Here is a 17,110-nt window from a genome sequence, read left to right as displayed (position 1 = left end):
TGATGGAAAGGTGGCTCACTCCCCTCTCCAAGTGCCTCCCTCCTGCCTTACCTATGCAGAGTCCCAAATGGAGTGTAAATGAGAGGTTACTCACCTGGGTCTCAGCATTTCACTGACTAGATCTCCCTCCAGTTGGGGGCACCTCTAGCTACCTAATACTTGGTGGCACGCCTAGCTACTTAATAGTGAGGATAGCTCTGGCTCCTTAATTCTAAGGGGCACCTGTAGCTATGATGAGCAAGGGAACTAAGGAAGAAGTGACAGCTGGACCAGCCAACTTGTTTGCGGTGCGGTTCGGCGAGTGTTTGTAGTTTCATGGAAGGTGAGGCCTAGGGTGCCAGGACATCTGTGACTATAGGCTTCTGTGATGTAAATCTGGGCCTGACCACTAAACTTCACTTTCCACCAGTTTACTTTGACTAGAGTACCAGTAATTTAAGTGTATTTTTGTATGGGTTCCATGAGTCAATATACTGTAGTTGCTTGATGCCCTACAAAATAATAGCTATAGCATTCAAAAATCTGCTATCTCATCCCTTTAAAACAGACAAGTGAGCTGCACATGTTCTGTAACTGGCAGAGCTATGGTCTGTTCACACATATGGTGTGTCTGAAGTCGCTATCAGTCCTAACCTTGCAGCAACCACTTCCACTGACTGCTTGTAGTCACTGCAATGGAGCATTCATGCTGAACACTGGAAAAATGACTAGCAAATGCAGAGTTTAGGAAGTATTTGGTACTCCTGAGTTGCAGCATGTGATGGTTTTCTGTCACCTAGTAACCATTATGCTAAATGAACAATGATGACCGCCTCCTAAATGTACTATCCTTGATATTCCCATTGATTTCTATAAGCAAGAACCATTGAAAAAACAAACGTATTGGGTTGTCCACTTAAAGGGACTCCGAGCATCTCTCATGGACATGCATTTAAGCCAGACGACTACCAACAAAGTCGTGCTATGACCCCTCTGGAGGAGCTTCTTGCAATGGCCATGCGTGTCACTTCCTCTTCCTGCTTCATTCAGTGATGCACTTCTCTAACAGACAAGACAGGGGTGACCCGGAAGTTATAACATAGCCAACATGGCAGCCGTGATTTTTTTTTTTTAACTTAACAAGTCAAGTTTTATTGTGAATATCAATACTGTACAGAGAAATTGCAAAAACAGTCATAATGTCAAAAGAGGATAAGTACAGAACTTACATTGTTCATCTTCAGTTATATTACATTATGCTACATCACAGTGAAGAAAAAGCCAGCGTTACAATATAGTACAAAAATGATAGCCGGCAGCCGCGATTTTTAAATTGAAATCAAACGAAATCTATTTGGTGTAGAATGGCAATTCAGGCATGAAATGAAAGAGGAGAGCACAAGCTACAGGAAGGTATACATCTTTAAGTACTTTGCAGTACTGGTCAGGGTCTTAAAGGCATGCCCATGAGAGGTGCTCGGAGTCCCTTTAAGCTGCAGGTTTACTAGATTTTCCTAAAAATTATTGATTGTAATCATCTTGTGTGTAAATCCAGTATGTGTACAAATGTTCTTCATTGCGGAGTGTGGCCATTTAGTGATCCATCATGTTGGTCAAGTTCCTATGGGAATGTCCTCTGTCTGAAGTACCTGAAGTAAGAGGTCAGCTCTTGTCCTGCTCAGTTGCTAGCCATGCAGAGTGTCTGTACAAAGATTGTTTCAAAACTGTCACACCAAAGCTATCATAAACGATTATTTCAACAACAGAGTGTATAAAGCTGCGTATAAAGCTGAGGGCACTGCCTGACTAATCAAACACAGACGACTGAGTGGCTCATATTTACCCAGTTTTGAAGACATGATGTGGCAACTTTAAAAGGTCATTCTTGTTTCAAGCTATCATGTTTCCTTTAGCGATCACATATGATATACAGTACAGTAGTTCAGCGTGCTTTCTGTGATGAATACAGTCACTTTTACCTTTCAATAGCTTATAGCTTCTTCATTTACATGATTTGCCTGTCCTTCATACGAAATTCTAAAATTGGAAATCTAATTTAAATTAACATCTTCCTGCCAAGTTCCCAAATAGTGAAGTATTGAATTTCTTTGTATGTGTCAGAGGTTAATAAAATTACCTTGTCCTGTAATTTGGCTTCAGTACAAAGAAGGAACCTGAGGTCATGCTGTGCCAATTGTGGCAGTAAACACAACATGGATGTTTAACTTGATACTTGTAAGAATTTTATAGTTTTTGTGCACTCAGAGGGAGGGCCACCTACTTTCTGCTCAAAGGCGTAACTAGAGGGGAGCAACACTTGCAATTGCCGAGGAAGGGGGGGGGGGGACCCAGAGCTGCGGGGAGGTCCAACTACATAACTTCCCTTCCTCCGATACAGGGGACTATGCTTCAGATCAGGAGTTTTTGCACTGAAGCTTCACCGTTCTTTTGACCACTAGCTGGCGTTATACTAGGGGTGACCTGATGGGCACTAGGCAGTGGGACGCTCTGGCAAAGACCTGTGGTCACTTAGATCCCACTCCTGGGTAACACTCCGCTCGCTAGTGGAAGGGTCTATAGTAGCCACGAACATAAAAGGTATGCAAGGGACAATTGCTCTCCAGTTGGGAACCAGTCAGACTATAACGTAACCCTCACTGATAAGGATTTATAGCCATAAAACCCTTTCCTTGCATAGAACAGCTTCTGAGAGCAGGAAAGAGACATAAAGGGTTAATAGTTCATTGATTTTTGCTCTAGCATACTTCAGATGCTGTGTCATTGAGAGAGAAGATGAAACATTGAAAACTTAAAAAAGTAGACTTGAACATAAAACTGTGGGATATCTTAAAAAGTCATTTTCAGGAGAAGGAGGATAGATACAATTGTTTATCGCATCGGTTTACTTTAATCAAAGTATTCCTTTAATTTATTTAAATGCATTATAGTAGCATGTAGAATTATCTTTAATTATCATTGTCAAATAAAGATTCCCATGTAATGGCAATTGATTTTTTTTTTATCCAACAGACGGGATGTGCAGCACTTTGGCGTTAAAGTCTGCATCATAGAGCCTGGCTTTTTCAAGACAGCAGTGACCAACCTAGAATCCATTGAGAGGTCACTGAAGCAGCTCTGGGACCAGATGCCTTCTGAGACAAGGAGGAGCTACGGGGACGCGTTCTACAAAAACTGTAGGTTTCTAAGGGTATTAAGAGGCAGGGATTATTTCAGAAACATATGTAGCAGAGCCTGAAATCCAACCTATATTTGTGTGATGGATGGTGGTCCCACCACTACTGTATGATGAATGTCAATATTTTGGCTAGAGGCAGAGAGCAGAGGCAAAAGTGACTCACAGGGTCTGCATGGAAAACCACACGTGCAGAAGGTCAACTCAACAGTTTTCAAATGCAGCTTCTGTGCTGTTTTAGGTGTCCTATCACGGCAGCATATTGTGTATCTAGGGAAAATAGCTCCTGCAAGTATTAAAATCTGGTGTGGACAAGCCGATGTCCAGGTTTTAGTGGATTGGGACCAGCTAGAATGGGCACAGTAAGTGACACCAAACATGCACACAGAGTAAGTGACACCACACACACAGACACAGTAAGTGGCACCAAACACACACATACATACATAAAGTGACAACACACACACACACACACACACACACACACACACACACACACACACACACACACACACACACACACACACACACACACACACACGAAGGTGGCAGTTGCTTGTTCTGTCATCACTGTAGTTCCTAACGCTGCAATAGTGTCACTGCTCCCGTGACACGGAAGCTGGCTGCCCACTGTATGTAGTGCAGTGGCCACTGGCCCGCTGCTGCATTATGTTGCCATGGCAAACATCACGTGAGTTTTGGCTCGCAACGCCCCCTCCTCCTGCTTCAGCAAATGCCGCCTCCTCCTCGCCACTCTGAGTTCCCATGAACACTGCTGCATGGGACTCATAACGCTGAGGAGCTAGAGTAGCTGGGGGTGCGGCATTCTTAAATTGTTAAATAAAATATAAAAAAAAACTTTGGGGGGAAGATTGCCCTAAAAGCTATATATAGGGGACACATTTTTCAATTGAGCAAAAGTTCAACTCGGATCCACTTTAAGTACCTCTGTGGATTTCCAAGAACATGTACTGCGGCCCTTGAGGACAGGGCAGAGGAACGCTGCCCTAGATAACAATCACTGAAGATTGATACGATTTTTGTCCATTAGTGGTCCCAAACGATCATTTCCAATCGTTCATACAAACAATCGTACGTAAATGATCATTTGGCAAATTGTATCGTTAGTGGCCACCTTTACCCATACTGAAAAAAAGGTCATCATTATTGTTTGTTTTTCCACTCTGTGCTCTGTCACTCGGTTGACAGAGAGGATGATATCATCATGCAGGAGTTGAATTCCTGAAATTGGGACCCTACTTTAAACCCTTGCGTACCAGCAGTCTCTGGCCCCTTAAGGACCAGAGACTGCTGGTACCACAAAGCGGCATTTACCGACTAATCGCCACACATACCCATGATTGCCGCAGGCCCCTCTCTCTGCCGTTGCTACGATGGCAGAGTCTGTGCGCCGGTCAGGAGCCACTTTCATTGGCTACTGATCCTGTCAATCAGTGTGAGCCAATGTGACCATTGATCAGTGATCACGCGATCAGGAGCCAATGAAATCGGGTCCTGACGAACTCACAGAGCTCTGCCATTATAGCAACGGCAGAGAGAGAGGCCTGCGGCGGGTGCCGAGCAGGGCGATCATCGGTAGCGGTGGGTATGTGCAGCGAAGAAGTTGAGACCTTCATCCTGTCAGAGCTGTGCAGCCACCTGCAGGAAGTAGATTTCAACTAGCGTGGTCTGGAACCAGTTAATTATGTGCAGATTTATTGTCTGCTTATCCATGATGAGAATCTCCAGTTTCACCACATCATGGCAGAAACACTTCCCTCTTATGTGTTAGGGTAACGTTGTCCAATTACCTTTACGGTCACTTTGACCAACTGTGTTTTGGAAGTTAGCAGTATCCCCATAAGGTAGGAAGCATCTCCTTCCAGACTGCCTAATTATGTTTTTGGATTGGAGGGTGGGTTTGCTAAGCCTATTCATGTTCGGGGTTTTAGGAGATGAAGAGGTTCCTTACTTTCTTTGAGGATTTGCCTGATTATGCTCATCTCCCCTAAATCCGCAAACATGATTAGGCAGATCCCTCCCCCCCTTAAATTCCCAAAAACAAAATAGGCAAAGCCCTCCAAAGGTGAGGGAACCATCCACACTGGCCCAGTCCCGGGCATAAAGGAATGAAATGGTGCAGACTGCTGTAAAAACTTTACATGCTTTATTGTGGCTTCTTACAAAATGCTAAGTTTGAGTTGAATGATTCCAAAAACTTTTCTTGTACAATTTCAAATGATAAAAAACATCTGAGCTGATTTTCACTGCATTGACTACCTCAGGGCACACGTTTCCTCCACACCGAACCATTACAAATATTAATTACTAATGATTTACTAATCATACAAAATGGTCTCGGCAGCATTCAAACTGTCACGGAACAGCCGTGAGAAACGTGGGCGAATTGGAAGGATCCGCGCAGTCCAATTTCTGATCCCTTTCTGGCTAAATTTGTGCAGCCATTTCAGGAATCAGAACTGGGGTCTTTTTTCTTTTTTTTTCTCTTTTCCTCCTTCCACCAAAAGGGCTCTAGCCTGCTGCAGAGTGTCCCTGGCTTCAAGCTGTGCTGATGGCCCATCCATCAGGTATCAATGATAAGCACGATGGCAGAAGCAATTTAGTTGCGGAAAAGTCAGACATTCTGGATCCCTCCCAGCAGGGGAGCTGACACGTAGCTTGCTGCCTCAAGCTTGAAAGAACAGTCACCTAGGAATGACCTGCTGTAAATCCCAGATGTATATCATATTCCATAAACTGCTATACTGTATATGTCATATTTTCTGTGTTGCCAGGCTGGCAGACCCTCCAAACTAACAGAGCATGACGGGCCCTGGCTGGCACTGGTTCTGAGGAAATTTCAGAACATTCTGAGGTAAAGACTGCCAGTTAGGCAGTTCGAAAGTGCCCTGATGATACCACAGGGGTCCCACCCCTCATGTTTGGTATCAGGCTGCTGGGTAAATCGAGACAGACCTGAAAATGTTAGTAAATCTGCCCTGACCTGTACGGTTCTGTGAGATAAAGCCCATATAGGGTTAGATATGATTTCTGGTCCCCAGGACAAGGGGAGGACTCATCTCATATTCTAAGGGGGTGTGTGGCCCCCGCCCTCACTCCCTCCTACTGGATCAGGGGCATAAGTGTAACGATCGGTGTAACACAGAGAGAATCTGATTATTGGTGATCTGCACTATCATTAAATATGCAGATTTACACCTGATTATTGATGATCTGCAGTATCACCGATAATCAGATATATCACTAACCTCTGGATACCTGAGTAATATGAGTGTTTGGTGCAACAGTAATACTTTGAGAAGAATACCTGGGGAACAGGTATCAGGGCAGTAGGCAATACTGCCCTGCAGAACAAGTACCTTCCAGCAACCTGGGACTCTCCCGCAGGGAGGAGCCAGGCTAGGGGTAGGAAGGGCCAGAGCGTGAGTGACACCAAAAGCAGGATGTCACTGACAGATCTGTGAACTATCTCTTAACTGAGAAGATAGTTCTCGAGGTCGTACAAGCCAGGTCGGCAACACACGGACAGACAAAGTACAAAGACAGGAGACTGATTCGGTAGTCCTAAGGCATGCAAGGTTTGGCAACAGAATATCAGATATAGCGAGGTACCGAATCAGTGATCAGAAGAGTGGTCAGGAAAGCAGAAAGTCATAACAGATAATAAACAATGCCTAGCCTTGGGTGTGAGCTCCCTGATCATCAACACCCTGGAACTAGTCTGATATAATAACAATGATAATACAAGTCCCTAGGCTTGGGTGTGAGGTCCTTGATCATCAACACCCTGGAACTAGTCTGAATAATAACAGAATGGTAATACAAGTCCCTAGGCTTGGGTGTGAGGTCCTTGATCACCAACACCCTGGAGCTAGTCTGAATAATAACAGAATGGTAATACAAGTTCCTAGACTTGGGTGTGAGGTCCTTGATCATCAACACCCTGGAACTAGTCTGAAGTAATAACAGAATAACAACACAGATTCTGACAAAAGGTCTGAGTGCTTCCACGTAGTGATCGCAACGGCAGACAACCAGAGAATAACCAGCACCCAGTATATATAGTACAGCGCTATCCAGCGCCTCCTCTAAGTGCTGGACCAATGGGAACTGGTTGCAATGTCAGCTGACCGGCTTGGTCATAAAAGTTCTGCCTCTCAGCGCGCGTGCGCGTCCTTCTGAACCTGTGTGGACTATCAGTCCCAGCCACACCAGACATGTGTTGTGAACCACCCACTGCGCTGGACGCGGAACCAGCCGCACCGCTATTAGAGCATGCGGCGGTTTCTCCGCGTCTAGCCATACCATCAGATGTAGGCCCATGCTTGCAAACCGCCGCGCTGGACGCGGAATCAGCCGCCTTGTTCTGAGCACACACGGCGGCTTTTCCGCGTTTTCTCACAATAAGAATGGCAGAGGAGCCAAACTCAGTGTCCTCCACCCTGAAACATCATCCTGATTTCATCTGTGCCCGCTTGTGGATATGCTGGCATCCACCTGGTCTGAACTCTGAACTGAAACAAAGGAACTCTACAAGTTTTTCCCACAATAGGACATCTTTCTACAAATCCTAAGTATTTTCTCCCTTTTATTTCATACTGGCTATTAATGTTTCAATAATTGTTGATTTTAATAATATTCTGTATATATTAATTATTTATATTGCTTTCAATAAACCAACGCTATTGTCAGTTGTTGTTCCAGCTGCCCTATTATTCAGCATACACAGGAACTGAACTCAGATCTCTGAAGAGACGCTACTATTGTTGATATCTAGACAGAATAGAGTGTGTTTAACCGTTTGATTTACAGGACTAGTCAGTCAGTCGGGGCCACTGGCCCATACCAGTGGTGGTGGCAGTTCTACCCTGAAATCGTGTGTAAGTTGTAATTACCGTACCTCACAGGCTCCCTTCTGGTCGGGCTGCTGCCCAAGTTCCGTCGATTTCTGTGCACCGATTGCGACCACAGCTTGCATGATTGGTGTGCTGAAACCGATTGGAAGGCAACTTGCGGTCTGACCACTAGGGCTCCTGTGACACAAACAATTAATGAATCCCAATTTCCCCCAAATGTTTATAACAACATAAAAATAATACAAAGTCATGATAGAAAAACCAACTGCAAATGCAGCTTTATTCAACTCTGGATTTTGTATCCCACCTAGCCATCAGGCAGACAGTGTGCAGTACATTTGTATATACAGGTAGTCCCCGGTTGATGAACGAGATAGGGACTGTAGGTTCGTTCTTCACCTGAATCTGTTCTTAAGTCGGAACATTGTGTCATCTCTGCCCCCTGTACCTCCTCTGTGCCCCCCTGTGACTCCAGTGTCCCTGTAATGCATAGCGGAGATACCGCCGCAACAGGGAGTGGCATGGCGGCTATCTCCGCGTCTCAGCCGGCGGTTTCCGCCGCGCGGGTACATGATGGTGTTGTGCCTGGGACTATGGTGAATGCGGGGGAGGCTAGCCGCAGCGCTGAGCGGCATGGCGGCTATCCCCGCGTCTCAGCCAGCGGCCTCCGCCGCACTGTTACATGATGGAACTTTGCCTGGTCCTTCAATCGCACATAGACTGAGGTCTGCGCGCGCACAGACAGGACCTTTATGCAAGCAGAAGGGGAGTCAGCTGATCAGCCGGTCAGCTGAGTCCAACACGGATCCCGATTGGCTGAGTGACTGGGGCGGCTCTAAGGAGCGCTTCCAGTATATATAGGACATGCCTGTCAGTTATTCCTCGTCTGCTGTTGCATATGCTACATGTTAGTACTCAGACCTTTAGTCAGATTCGAAAGTGTGCTAGAACCAGCAGAAGCTGGGGATCCACACTTAGCCAGATTCTGTTGATAGCTTAAAGTACTAATTGAATTGTATTATTTGTTATGACCCTCTGCTAGCCAGTGGCGTAGCTAAGAAGCTGTGGGCCCGATGCTAGTTTTACATGGGGCCCCCCAAGCACTCTATACATAACAATTTATACGGCACACCAAAACCTGCCAATGGCAACTGCAGTGTCAAAGGTGCAAGAAGGGGATGGGGAGCAGTTTGTTAAGGATTACCACTATTCAAAGTATCTATAGAAGTGACTATTATGAGCACAGGACCAATAGAGAGCTAATACTGTAGTTGAGGGAGGGCCCTTCGGGGCCCCTCTGGCTCAAGGGCCCCGATGCGGTCGCAACCTCTGCAACCCCTATTGCTACGCCCCTGCTGCTAGCCTTGACTACTCTTCTGTCTTTTGATTCTGTGCCTTTGCCTATCTGATCTAGTTGCCGACTTAGCTTATACCTCACTCTGATTCAGTCTTCTGCCTTTGTACTGTATCTGTCCGTGTTTTGCCGAACCTGCTTGTCTGACTCTTCTGCCCTCACCAGTGAGCTTAGTGCTGGTGAAGGATTCTCAGTTTAGTTATCACCTGCTCCTCAGGTTGATAGCTGCAGTACAGTCTGAAAGTACCTGCTCCTCAGGTAGATAGCTGCAGCATAGTCTGAATCACCTGCTCCTCAGGTTAATAGCTGCAGTACAGTCTGAAAGTACCTGCTCCTCAGGTAGATAGCTGCAGTACAGTCTTAATCACCTGCTCCTCAGGTGACTAGCTACGCGGTACTATCTGGATCTCCTGCCCCTCAGGTGATCACCTGCCGCAGTACAGTCTGAACCACTCGCTCCACTAGTGATCAGTATTCATTGTCTTACTGTGCATCACCCGCTCCTCGGGTGAACCTATCACCAAACTCATCTGTGTCTGCAGCCTGCTGGAGTACCGATTACTGTGTTCTTTAGAGATACCTCCTTTTACCAGCTCCTCTGGGATAGTGGGCATCTCTATCTATATTTACTGTTGCACCAAGTTCTATTTGAAGAAACATTTGTTTTGACTTGTTCCCATGGGAACACAGGATCCATGCCGTTCCTATTGGTGGGTCGTTCATAAGTCGGGCGTTTGTGTTCCACATGGAACAATGTAATTTTAGCTTTACCAATACAGTTATATCTTTTATCTTTGTACCATTAGGACTTGACAAAAGAACTCAGTATTTGCATATTATTTTCCCTTGAATGAGCATTTGGTGTGTTTGCATTTAAGACCCAGTACATTTATATCACACTTTTCTCCCAGTGGGCGCAAAGCACCAGAGCTACAGCCAGTATGGAATGCTCAATAACCCCAGATACCAGTTATACTGGAGCGATTCTTGCATTTTACATAGGTTGTTATTTTATACATAGTTGCATTTTCTACAAGGGTGGTTGTAGCATTTCATATGGGGGTTATTGGCATTTACTTTGATTTTGGAAACTCAGGAGGTACTGCATTTCCTACCTTTGGCAAGTCAATCACTTTTTCCTGATTACTGAGGGTGTCAGAGAAATTTCAATTTTCAGATATAAACGTTGAGCAGTTTCCAAATTAAAACAATATAATTTTTTTTGCAGATATGTGGAGATATTATTAGACCAAAAGTAGTCTATAGTATAATATCTGACGAGCTGTCAGTGGAACATTTAATTCATACAAAACAAAAAGCAGGCAGTAACATGACATCTGTAACGTTTGCGGAATCGTTTCCGTGGTCAGCGCACCAGACGTGCGCTGACGCGACGGAAATCCTCCACAAACGTGTAATTGGGAGAACCCAGGTTAGGTGCAAATTAATGCACCAGTAGAGGATAATTCCCACCAGCAGATGGAGCTGTGGAGTGCAGAAAAGCACAGCCTCTGCACGGCCACAGGATGCCAGATGGGAATTGTACGAGCAGGATCAAGCAGGGCTGAATAGCCCTCAAGAGAAATAGCACAGGGACAGTCAGAATGTGTGTTCACCAATCTAGTCGCCCCCCAGCGACGATGAACACACATCAACAGAAAGAAAGCACGAATGCAATCGCAAGAATGGCGATTGCCAACAGACACCAGACTGAGAAGGACAGAGCATGAGAGTAGCAAAGGCACAGCAAACAACAATCAGAAGATAAGGAAAATAACAAACGCTAGCTAAACGCGAACACCGCACTCATTCGCAACAGCGAACGCGTTTCTGCACGATCACCGCGCGTTAGGCGCCCAGTGATAAGCGTGCCACCCTAACTGACCAATGACACACAAATACGAAATAGAGAACGCGAACGCTTGCTAAACGGTTACCTCACCGAGCCTACAGCAAGCGTTCGTATCAGACAAGACAGACAGACAGGTGGGGCTGCCAGTAGCAACCGCTGCTCTGGCTAGCACCCCTAAGACAGAGATACAGAAGGAGGCACTGCCACTACCACTAGGGCAAGTGCGATCCAGACAGATAAACAGAAGGGCTACCAGTAGCAACCACTGCTCTGGTTAACACCCCAAAGGCTGAGATACAGAAGGAGGCACTGCCACTACCACTAGGGCAAGTGCGATCCAGACAGATGGAGCAGCCAGCAGCAACCGCAGCTCTGGCCTACACTCCCAAACAGACAGAACAATTCCCTGTCGACCACCGCTGGCGACAAGGCAATCGAGACACAGAAGGAAGCACTGCCACTACTATTAGGGCTAATGCAATCCAGACAGATAAACAGAAGGGGCTACCAGTAGCAACCGCTGCTCTGGTTAACACCCCAAAGGCTGAGATACAGAAGGAGGCACTGCCACTACCACTAGGGCAAGTGCGATCCAGACAGATGGAGCAGCCAGCAGCAACCGCAGCTCTGGCCTACACTCCCAGACTGACAGAACGATTCCCTGTCGACCACCGCTGGCAACAAGGCAATCGAGACACAAAGACTGTACAGGCAAAACAGATAATACAATCCGACTGCACTAGAGGGAATGCCTGGTACAGTCCCAAGAATTACTCTAAGATAATCTTTGACAAACAGGCAAGGCTGACTCTCTAGGAGTGTTTAGCAGTAACAAACCATTAAGATGACCAGCCAAGGATTCTGGGAGAACATGGTATTTATACTGCCAGCCTTCAAAGGAGGCAGGTAGGACGAATGTATGCAAATTCCTCAGCAGCAGAGCAGGTCTGAAACTTGCAAAGCAAAGACATGTCTCTTTTCCAGAGACCTGCAGCCCTCAGACTTAAGGAATGGTCAAACAGCTGTCTGTCTGTGCAGACAGCTGAGCGGATCATTACAACATCATAAAAAGTATACAAATGAAGTGAAATCATTGTCTCATATGTACAGTACATGCTTACATTTTCCTCAATGATATCAGTCAGACAAACAGCCCTTCAAGTCTGAAGACAAACACAAAGATCAAGGAGGACAGCTCTCCCTGCCAGTTTACCTTCCTAATCCCGGATTTGAATATACAGATATTCAAATCCGGGATTAGGAAGGTATACTGGCAGAGAGAGCTGTCCTTCTCCTCGATCTTTGATGATTGTCTTCAGACTTGAAGGGCTGTTTGTCTGACTGATATCATTGAGGAAAATGTAAGCATGTACTGTACATATGAGACAATGGAGTTGGTGCAGATACACAACAGATTGTTGAGTCTTCTCTTACTATACAATGTAGATATTTGCAAAGTCTATACAACAGGTACCTATTAGAATGTGAACAAATGATTACAAAGAGATCAACCTTTCCCTGTTATACATTTGTGTAATTTGTAAGGTCTCACAACAACAAGAGAATGGACATAAACAATTACTAAGATTCCAATCTTAACAACATTGTTTTGTGAGGGGATGAATAGGATTTACCTTTTACTTGTAAACTGATCTTTTTGAGTTCAATACAATATACTTCTATGTATCCACTGGTGATATCTTTGAACTCTTTACCAGCCAATAAAATCAAATAGCTTGAATCTATCTGAGCGTCAAACAGTGACATAGAACATTTTATTTATTCTATGCAACCTTAATAATAATCATTAGTTAATTCAGTGCTTTATGCTAGGCGAATATGAACAGGCGGCATATATATACATTCATACATAAATAAAATGAACATAATATGTCCTGAAATATTATTTCACAAGGGAAAAGTGGGAACCTAGGCTGATACGTGACTATATACGGTACACACATTTATCTTAACTGAATTTGTTTGTTTTTTCCATTCTGTTTTTAGATATGAATGTGCAAAGGTTGATCATGAACTTCATCTGTGATCCTGATATCTCTAAAGTGCCTAAATGCATTGAGCACGCCTTACAAGCCAAGTACCCTCGCACAAGATACAGCCCAGGCTGGGATGCCAAACTGGTATGGCTCCCTGTTTCATACATGCCAACCTTCATTGTGGATGCTGTTCTTGCGTTTGTCCTTCCTAAGCCAGAGCAGAGGGTATGATAGAGGCTGTTACTGTGTTTACTGAACAAGCTCTTCCATACAAATGGAAAAACCAACTCTCTCTATTTAGTCTTTCTATGGCATCAAGAGCCTCTTCACCTAGTCAAGATAAACAGTGTGACTCAGTACTCAGCAGCTTGTGATGGGCTGATTATTCCCCACATGAAAGCAGCTACCATGCCTTGCTTTATTTCAGACTGCAAATAATGTTGTGTCTAATCACATTATCTGCGGCAGCCTTCTGGATTGCTGGACTGATACTGTCAACTTTTGTGGCCTTTTCTGTTCTAAATTAATCAGTTCTCCATAACTAGGAAAGAAGAGTTAACAGAGTCTGTTTGTTAGTATAACATTTGTGGCTGGTTCATTACTGATTGTAACCCGATATATGCCCAGAAAACACAAGTGATTTGATGCTAAGTGAAATGGGTACCTAAGTAACAATTTTTATAATAAAAGTTATGCTATTACAATATTTCATGGAGTGATTTTTTTAAAAATACATTTGTATCACACTAATACAGCCTTGCAGCTGATTACAGAGTGAATATAAAACTACAAGAAAAAAAGAAACCAGGATGTCGCACTAAATTGTAAAAATGTAGAAATAAGCTTTATTGAACAAATGCAAGACACAAAACATTAAAAACCAGGGAGAGGGAAAAAGGGCAATGGGCTGATATACTCTACAATTAACAGGGCAGCTGGTGCTGGATTAAAGGTGCTCAGCAAGGTAATACAAAATCATGACACATTCAATATAAGCAAAAATGTGGACCAGCAGCTGTAAAACTACTTGTAAAGTGACCTGATTTTGTATTATTTTGCTGAGCCATATTAATCCAGCACCAACCACCCTGTATATTTTATATCAGCCCATTGCCCTCCCTTTCCCCTCTCCCATTCCCTGTTTTTAATGTTTTGGGTCTTGCATTTGTTCAATAAAGATCATTTTGTAATATTCCCTGAGAGTGCAGCTGCGGGCAGGCAGGGTGCTCCCGCAGCTGCCTCGGTTTCCTTGGCGGGCGGTGCACCCGTTCCTCCGGCGTCTGGCACGGCGAGGACGGGATTGTCAGTTGCTCATAGGGTTGCTGTATCGCGCGGGCGCGCGCACAGACAGGACCTTTATGCTGGGAGGAGGCACGTCAGCTGACCTGCTGGTCGGCAGACGTCAGAGGAGACTCACAGCGCTGCTGATTGGTTGAATGGAGTGGGTGCGGCCGTGGGGTCTCCTCTGCTTCATAAGCCTTTGGGAATCACTCGCAACCTGTCTGCTGTCGTGAATACTTTGTGTTAGCGCTCAGACCTTAGTCAGTATCTGGAGTGCTTTGATCCGGGAGGAAACCGGGGATTTCGCACAAGACTAGGATTGTTATTATTGTATATTGCTTGATATTCTGTGTATGACTCTGGCTCTCCTCTGACCTTGCTCTTGCTTATCGATTCTGTACTTCTGCCCATCTGATTCTGTTGCTGACTCTGCCTGATATATCTCTATCCTCTTGCCTGCCGATTTTGTACTGTACCTGCCTGTCTGTTGCCAAACCTAGCCTGTCTGACTTCTCTACTCACCAGTGAGCCCTTGTCACTGGTGAGGTTTTTACCGATAGTACCCACCAGCTCCTCTGTGAGGTATAGCTCTCTACTCTCACCAGAGGGCCCTTGACTCTGGTGAGGGGCTCTGCACTGTTAGTACCCACCAGCTCCTCTGGTGAGGTCTTGTCAAAACTATCAGTTCACAGTTGCACCAAGCACTATACACTTCAGTATCTCTGTTAGCTATAATTGCATTATTGGTGATTCTGCAGATCCCCACATAATCAGGTATAGTGTCTGCATTATTGGTGATACTGCAGATCACTCAATAATCAGACGTCTGTGTTGCTACACCAATCGTTACACATTTATACTTCTTTGCAATTTTACGCGACATCCTGTTTCCTTTTTTCTTGAGGTTTAAAGTGAATTTGAGGTGGGAATTTTAGTAAAAAAAATGCTACCTGATCTGAGGAGCAAGCCGGATCAGGTGGCCTCAATTACTGCCGTTCTCCACCACTACTGTGGCCAGACATCTTGTACTTTCACTTTCAATGACCCCTGGGGTGATGACACTGCAAACTCTGCTCTGCATGTCTCATCACAGGGCAGAGTGTAGAGAGGCGGGGAGCAGCAGAGCTGCCCAATGAGAGCTGGGGAAGGGACATTAGGAACAGGAATTTGCATGGAATGCCTCTCTTGCAAGGGACACCGCTTCCCCTCGAGATTGCCGACAAGCTGCTTGTTGGTAATTTCAGGGGGTGGCAGCGCATATGGAAGGAGGCAGAGAGTGGCGTAGAGGGGACACAGGACACAGAAGCATGGTCCCTGGTCCATGACATACCTCTATCTGCCCCCGTTGCACAAAATGCTCCGCACAGGTAACAGGCTTTGTACCAAAGAGTGCAACTCACCAATCCAAGAAGAGACAGTTCCAGTAAATTGAAGAAAAAGCGGTTGTGCACATCTCAGTAAAACATCACTTTTATTCTAATCCATTAAAAGGCATAAACAATTCCATATAGGTACAGGATGGAGAGAGGTATAGGCAGTTAGGAGCAGGTCTACAGCCGTTTCGCACCGTCAAGTGTTGTGGCGCATCATCGACCTGATACCGTACAACACTCTACTGCTTTTGCATTGCAAAAGGAAAGAGTTTCTGAAAAATATTGCTAGTTTTTCAGGTATCACTCTGATGATCTGACGTCATTGCTTACCTAGTCAGTTTACTCTACTTATAATACAAATGTCACATCTACCTCCACCTGGAGCAAGTAGTAGCACCTGGCTGTAATACATTCATTCTGGATATTGTGGTAGCTATTTTACAAATGGTCCAATTTCAGAAACCCAGTTACAAGCAAACTCCCCCCATCCTTCCTTATTGTCCAAGTCTTACAACAATCCCAGATACCAGGACCAGATATTATCGTAGTCATCTATGTCACACAAAGAACCTTCTCTGAGTCCTGTAAGGCTGTCATGGTAGTACTTGAGCCATGGGGACCAAATTTGTCGAACTCTTAGGGTACGTTTCCACTGTAGCGTTACGTTTTCGCCTGCAAAAAATCGTATAAGATTTTTCTGATTGGTGAAAATTCGCATGTAAATTTGTACGCGTTTTTATGCGAATTTTCGTACGCGACAATTCACATTAGTTACATATGCATAATCTGCCTAGTAACAGCTTAGTCATGACTGCTGACAACTTCCTGTAACCATGGATCTAATGCGAATTTTCGGGCAAGTAACGCGAAAATTCGCATTGCCTATACAAAGCATTGTACGCGAATCGTACGCGATGTCCGAAAAAATGATACAGGACCTCAGATTTTTTCACACGTACGAACGCTAACGAAAATTCTCATAGAGTGGAAACAGCTGCATTGACTAACATTAGTTTTATTATTATTATTTAGTATTTATATAGCGCCGACATATTACGCAGTGCTGTACAGTGTATATATATATCTTGTCACTAACTGTCCCTCAAAGGAGCTCACAATCTAATCCCTACCATTGCCATATGTCTATATTATGAAGTGTAAGTACTGTAGTCTAGGGCCAATTTTAGAGGGAGCCAATTAACTT

The 17,110-nt window shown here is 44.8% G+C and overlaps 1 protein-coding gene across 1 annotated transcript in view; it reads left to right on the top strand.

Annotated features, from left to right (window-relative positions):
• RDH5 (retinol dehydrogenase 5) overlaps positions 1-13,958 on the top strand; it is a 33,625-nt gene extending 19,667 nt beyond the window's left edge. The window contains exons 4-5 of the mRNA XM_068267652.1: positions 3,010-3,173; positions 13,263-13,958. Coding sequence (XP_068123753.1) covers positions 3,010-3,173; positions 13,263-13,483 — 385 coding nt within the window. The 3' untranslated portion in view covers positions 13,484-13,958. The remainder of the gene's footprint in view (positions 1-3,009; positions 3,174-13,262) is intronic.
• The last annotated feature ends 3,152 nt before the right edge of the window (positions 13,959-17,110 follow it).

The sequence above is a fragment of the Hyperolius riggenbachi genome, chromosome 2, assembly GCF_040937935.1.
Source record: "Hyperolius riggenbachi isolate aHypRig1 chromosome 2, aHypRig1.pri, whole genome shotgun sequence".
NCBI classification, from domain to species: domain Eukaryota; kingdom Metazoa; phylum Chordata; class Amphibia; order Anura; family Hyperoliidae; genus Hyperolius; species Hyperolius riggenbachi.
This window is presented reverse-complemented; position numbering and strand designations above follow the sequence as displayed.